The sequence below is a fragment of the Hoplias malabaricus genome, chromosome Y (genome assembly GCF_029633855.1).
Source record: "Hoplias malabaricus isolate fHopMal1 chromosome Y, fHopMal1.hap1, whole genome shotgun sequence".
NCBI classification, from domain to species: Eukaryota; Metazoa; Chordata; class Actinopteri; order Characiformes; family Erythrinidae; genus Hoplias; species Hoplias malabaricus.
The window spans coordinates 74,694,084-74,700,629 of record NC_089820.1 but is presented as its reverse complement, the minus strand read 5'-3'; the positions used below and the strand labels follow the sequence as shown (position 1 = coordinate 74,700,629).

Genomic DNA, 6,546 nt, shown 5'->3' with positions numbered 1-6,546 from the left:
CTGAAGTTATTCCTAGGAATCCTTGTGTTTTACATGTAGAGATGTAACTTCACCTTTCCTTTATTTAGGATACAGAACTCGTCCGCTGACTACAGCAGATACATTATAGTCTTGTAGTGTTTAAAAACAACACACAAGGCAGACTACAAAAAATAATGCATTACTTGTTCCCGCCCGGTTTCGAACCGAGGACCTTTCGCGTGTTAGGCGAACGTGATAACCACTACACTACGGGAACTAAGTTGTAAATAGTGCCAAGGCCATGTTACTTAAAGGAACAGAATCCAAATTTATATACTAATATATATAAAGTCTATATATAAGTTGTACTATTTTAAGCGTAAACGCTAATACCTGGAAGCACGTCATTTTAAGTTAGACATTTAACTTGTGTTTTAAAAGCTTTATATGTACGCGCGGTTAAAACTTCTGTAAATTAAGAAAAAAAAACCTCCGTTTGGAACACAGACAATTCTGCACAATAGGCTCCCTGAGTAGGGCACAAGTGTCAGATTGGAACGTAGACAAGGCCCATTACAACCTCTCGCAAACGGCAACAGCGCTTGGGTTTTACCTGCGGGGGTTAATCTAGCATTTCTTCGGGCCTTATTAGTCTAATAAAAGACGTACATACGTGCAACAGAAGGTTTAGTCTAACAAGTCTATCTGGTTTGTGCAAACTAGACCGGTTGGGACATTTTGGATATGTGAAAGCGAAAGGACCGACAGAGAGACCACACTGACGGATGCAAAAGGTTAGTTATGTTGTTAGCTAGGTGACATTGAATGTTGCGTATGAAATATAAAGATGAGTTTGGCCGTTATTCCCCAATTTATTTTGTATTTATTTTTAACTCCATTCCACCTTAAGTGGCGCATCCTGACAGAGTCATTCATTCAGTTCTGTTGCATTTCAGCATTTAAGGTGGAACGGAGAATAACGTTAGCCAACACTTGTAAAAACAAACGATAGTTAGTATTCACTTGTTATAGTAGTAGATAATTGAATCTTAAATAATCTAACGTTAACAGCAGGTGCTACAAAACCACAAAATATTTTAGTGGGGTGTACATTTAGCTACATACATATATATGGATATATAATAATGTTTTTAAAATAATCTAGGCTTAGCTAGTGTTATTAATGTGAAATATATAATAGGAACACATTGTCCAGTTGGATATTGACCGTTAAATATATTTATGTCTTGCAGCTGTGGGGAAAATGGCTGGGGTGGACATGGCTGAAATAAACCGTATTCAGTATGAGCTGGAGTACACAGAGGGGATCAGCCAGCAGATGAGGATCCCCAACAGACTCCAGATTGGACCCAACTCCTCTGAGGAATATCCCGGGCCTCTGCTGGACACTGCACACAGCACCATGATGCATGTCCCTGAGAGGATAGTTGTGGCAGGTATGTCAGGTCCTTCTAACTAATAAAACCGAGCAACAAACAACTAATACATGGTCGTACATACACTCAAATAATGAGTAATGAGTATGAGTATACATCTCAGTGCTGGTAGTAGTCGTCTTTGTGCAGTGGACTGTCACACATTGAATGACTCACCATATTGTAGCCAGGTAGATATTGCATAGCATTGTGTATCATATCTTGCATTTCTATAGTGTAACTCATGTCTTTACCATATGGGTTTCTAAAGGGGACAGTAATGACGATCACTTCAGCAGACCCAGGGATCTAGACCTGATTCAGTCCACCCCAATGGAGTCTGTGGAATTAATAGCTCCGCCTCATGTCCTAACCCTCAAAGACCAGCCACTGGACTTCCTTGAGCCAGAACAGCCCATGGGACCACGAGCTCAACTGAAAGAGGAGGTACTGAATCCAACATTGCCGTATTGTTTCATAGCCCATATCTGTTTGTTTTATCTGTTGTGAAACCTGATGTTTATAAATATCAACCTTGGTTATTTAATTGTCATTATTATGATGCCATTAGACCCATTCTCACATGAGGTCGAGGCGTGACCGCAGTATCGGTGAGCACTCAGCTGTCCGTTACAATGGCCAGATAAACAAATATGAAGGGTGAGTATAAGCACACAAAATGTATCTCTTCACACAGCCTAGGCATTCTCTCTCTCTCTCTCTCTCTCTCTCTCTCTCTCTCTCTCTCTCTCTCTGTGTCTGTCACTGTCACTTACTCAGAGGTCATTCTTCAGTGAGGTGTGTCCATTGGTATTGTTTATGTCTGAATATTTTAATGTCTGTTTCAGTTTTCTGTTTTAGTTTACTAGGTTATTTTAACACAGCACCTTCCTTTTACATGTGGTAAAGGTTCATGATGAATGAACCAATAGAAATGCTCCAAAATTATTTGGAATAAAATCTTTTTCATTGACGTCTATTTAAAGTTAAGAAGGTTTTTTCATTCTCTGTTACAATTTTTAGATAAATGTTTAAATTAGACGGTAACAATATGAGGACTTTCATCAGTAAAATCATTAACTCATATAAAACGTATAAAATATTCATATTAAACTTTTTACTTATGATTCTGTTCCTGACCAGAGCAAGTCCATCTCCCAATGCTCCGATCCGAGCTTGCCCTCCTCTCATCAGCCCAGAGGACTGTCCGAACCTGTACAGCGCAAGTGGAGTCCTGTCCTACATCCAGTGCACAACACGCCGAGCCTACGAGCAGGTCCTGTCCATGCTGGATGACCGACACCATGGGTCAGTACATTATACACACATTAACCCCATTCCCCATTTTCAAATTAGGACACTTTAAAAAATGCTAGAAAAACCGAAATCTAGGGCTGTGCTATATTGTGTTATGCGCAATAATATCGCAAAGTATGTGATTATCGTAATATTCTGACTTGTTTATGTAATGACATCATCCAGTTACACGTAATATATGGCATTCATTCATTGCATGAGTCATTTAGACACAATGATTAGGCACGGAAATTTGCCATGATTTCAAAGAATTTGCTCCAAAAGACTCCAGTTGTGTGGTGGTGGTTTGGATATAAAATATCAATATTCTATGTATTTTATACATAGAATATGTCAGAACCTTGATAAGTTACATTTGTTTACAAAATAAGCAGATGTTTACACATTTATTTGTTGTTCCTTCTGAATGTTTGAAATTGTTAGATTTGTACGAAAATAAAACGTTATATATAATAATTTAAATAAAAATGAATTGTATTATAAATTTAATCTAATTAATATTGATATGTCATTTACCTTCCTGCAATAGTGCATTCTGGGAATTAATACAAATATTTTTCAGTGCTTTTTCATATTGCCAAGAATATAATTATCGCCAAAATACTCTGAAATATCATGATATTATCTTTATTTATCAAACCCAAAAATAATTAATAGATATTCGATGTTTTCAATGTCTAAAGTAGTTCTATTTTTAAGACATCATCAAATTTTGAAACTGATGCCTGCAACACACTAAAATAAAATTGTGACAGAGGCATATTTGTTCATGTTTTATTTTAATTAGTGCGTATATTAATTTGTGAATTGATACTAATTGTTAAAGTTTTACAAGTACAGTCTGTGGTCGCTGTTGATAATGTGTGACCTTTATAAGCTTCTTATGGTTCTGCAGGTTTCTGTGGTTGTAGCAGTGGAAAGTTGATTGTTTTTGTGGGGTTTTAACAACTCCAACACACTCCTAACAGCTTTGGTTGTTAAGTAGCTGATTAGTTGCATCAGATGTATGGGAACAGTAAAAAAAATACCAAACTTTTATGTAGTTGGTGTATACTCTTGTGTTATAGCACTCTATCACTGGGAACCACTGCTGTAAATCAGGGAAGGCTGTGAAAGCTGTGATTTGTTTTTGTGGGGGAGAGCGAGGCAAAGCTGGAGCAGTGAGGACAGATTTACCCTGGAGCACAGAGTGGGCTGAGAGCACAGAGGCTGAGAAATATTTTAAACACAGAATGGGGAATATTGCTGTGGCTTTGTTATGTTCCGCTCCCTTGAACTGCTGTAATGGAAGCAATGCACATTCATCATGAGGAGTGTGTGTGTGTGTGGGGGGGGGGGGGTGCGTTTAAGTGGGCTGGGGGTTAATGCAGTTTAATGCCATGTTTATATTTGTTAATAAGTAGGTCAACTCGGGATTGCTGAAACTCACACAGTATGAGAGAAGCAAACTTGAGATCTCCTCGAAGGTTGCCAGTTTGATCCTCATGACTGACAGGAAATTGAGGACAGGGGTGTGATTGAAAAGTGCTGTCTTCTCCCTCAGTGTCCTAAAGGGCCCTTATAAAGTCCTAGGACTTCCAAGAATTGGCCCAAACTGTGTATGAATGTAAGACTTTAGCGATGCTCTGTATATTATCTCCATAGGGTCACGATGAATACTTAAATGCGCTCTGTGGTTTTTCTTTTCACAGCAGAACAGCTCTTGTGACTTTAGAGAATATTGTGGAGAACACTCCAGATGACACGTCTTTAGTAGACGCTGCAGCACTGAGACGACAGGTACAAAATCACTGCTCCAAAGACAACCTGTATTCACACTCATCCATTTTGAACTGTTCACCGAGCTATATCCTTTAATGCAAACTTTACCAAAGATTACTTTGAACACAATGAGAAACATTAACATCACCATCGTCATCTTCTTTTCAGCTTAGTCCCTTTCAGGGTCACAGTATGAGAAACACATTTGTTTATTTGTATCTATTTCATATATCTGATCTAATGTGTAGTGTTATTAAATGACAGTGTAGCTAAGTTAAAAGGAAAATGAACTGTTAATTGGCGTAGCATCTTAAACAGGAAATGTAATGTTATGGAGCAAATTTGAACGTTTTCAAAAGCTGTACCAGTGTTTCTCTTTAAAATTTAAAAGCTCTGTAAAATATGTCCAACAAATTCGGTTTTTGAATCACCCTCAATCATTTTTGTGATCTGTTTCTTTAAATCCATTCTTTATTTTTTTGACTGAACAGATCATAAAGCTGAACCGGAGACTTCAGCTCCTGGAACACGAGAATAAAGAGAGAGCCAAGCGGGAGATGGTCATGTATTCGCTCACTGTGGCATTCTGGTTGGTCAACACATGGATCTGGCTCCGTCGCTGACCACCGAAACTGAGGCTTTGTTTCACTACATCATTTAGAACCCCGGCTCTCAGATGTAGATTTTGTATAAATCTAAAAGCGCTGTGAAAAAGTCAGAGACCACACAATATTTATTTGATTTCCCGTGAATGTTGTCTTTTTTTATTTTTTGGTCAGTTTCCTTTGCTCTCCATCCAGACCCCTGCACTGGAAAAAGCCTGTTTTTTTTTTTCACTTTTTCAATTCTTATGCAAATAGATTCTTAATCTCTTCAGAAATATCTTCTGAAAAAAAAAATGCATATCTTATACTTAAAGGCCATTTTGACTTGATAATGACTAAACGAAGGGTGGTTTCTGAGTTGTACAGTACACTATTTCCATCTAAATTCAGCTAAAACCAGCTATTTTCTGCAAAATCTGAACAACAAAATGAACAAACCATCTAGATTTATGCCACCTTTACATATTCTTAACATGCCAGCGTCTAAGGCTAATCACATTTCTGATTACAGTGATCATGGACACGCATTACACCCTCTTAAATAATCCCACAAAATAACTGGTAAAATACATATTTTTCATAATTCAGGTCAGCGTTACTAGCCACCAGATCAACCAGTTTGGTCAAGTTTAGTTGGAGTCAAATGCCCATAGACCCAGTGTACCATAGAAGGTGTAATTATATTTAAATTGTAAATGGCTTTGTGTACATTGTTCCCATCTCTTCTCAATTCGAGTGTTGGCAGTAATTAATCATTGCATAGCATGAGTCTATTGTAAATGTTGTAACATAAGAGAGTTTAAGTGTCCTGTTGTATAGCTGTGTTGTGTAAACCTGGAGCATGTGCTGAATAATAACAGGCATTCCACTGAGACAAGGTGTTTTGTGAATATCTGAATATTTGTGTTGTTTAATAATAATTTATTTACTTTACCACATGTGAATCTTTCAGCTACCTCCCTAATTATTAGGTCAAAAAAAATATAACTGCTCATTATTATTACATGCCTCAAAGTTATGGGACGCATCATCTCTGTTCATTTGCATAATCATGCCTTATGAACCAAAACTTCAGTCATCCATTCACAGTATTACATTTATAAAATAAAGCTTTCATGGTGAATTCAATTGTGTCAAATTTGCACTGACTGAAATGTACAGCAGTGAGCACTGCAGTGTTCCAAAACAGCCTCAAACAGACAGGGTTTCTTACACCGTAAACCCAAGGAACCAGTCCTCTCAAATGGGTAGGGCTTTCAATCGAGCAAGTGGCAGAGCAAGTGGCAGAAGGCTTGATGGAGGCAGGACAGGGAATATATTTTCATAGATATTTATATATATATATATATATATATATATTGAGAGAGAGAGAGAGTTATTAGTTTTTTGCAGTTTAATTGGTGTACATTTTTTAACAGACATTGCCTTTGTTAACAGAATATGGATTTGTTATGCTTTAATTAATA

At 37.4% G+C, this 6,546-nt stretch overlaps 1 protein-coding gene across 1 annotated transcript; it reads left to right on the top strand.

Annotated features, from left to right (window-relative positions):
* The first annotated feature begins 525 nt into the window (after positions 1 to 525).
* On the top strand, positions 526 to 6,195 carry LOC136678842 (mitochondrial fission factor homolog A-like). The gene is made up of 7 exons (XM_066657000.1): positions 526 to 755; positions 1,215 to 1,418; positions 1,669 to 1,844; positions 1,969 to 2,057; positions 2,541 to 2,705; positions 4,406 to 4,493; positions 4,967 to 6,195. Exons 2-7 carry the CDS (start codon positions 1,226 to 1,228, stop codon positions 5,096 to 5,098), a joined length of 843 nt encoding a protein of 280 aa, XP_066513097.1. The 5' UTR covers positions 526 to 755; positions 1,215 to 1,225; the 3' UTR covers positions 5,099 to 6,195.
* Positions 6,196 to 6,546: the final 351 nt, after the last annotated feature.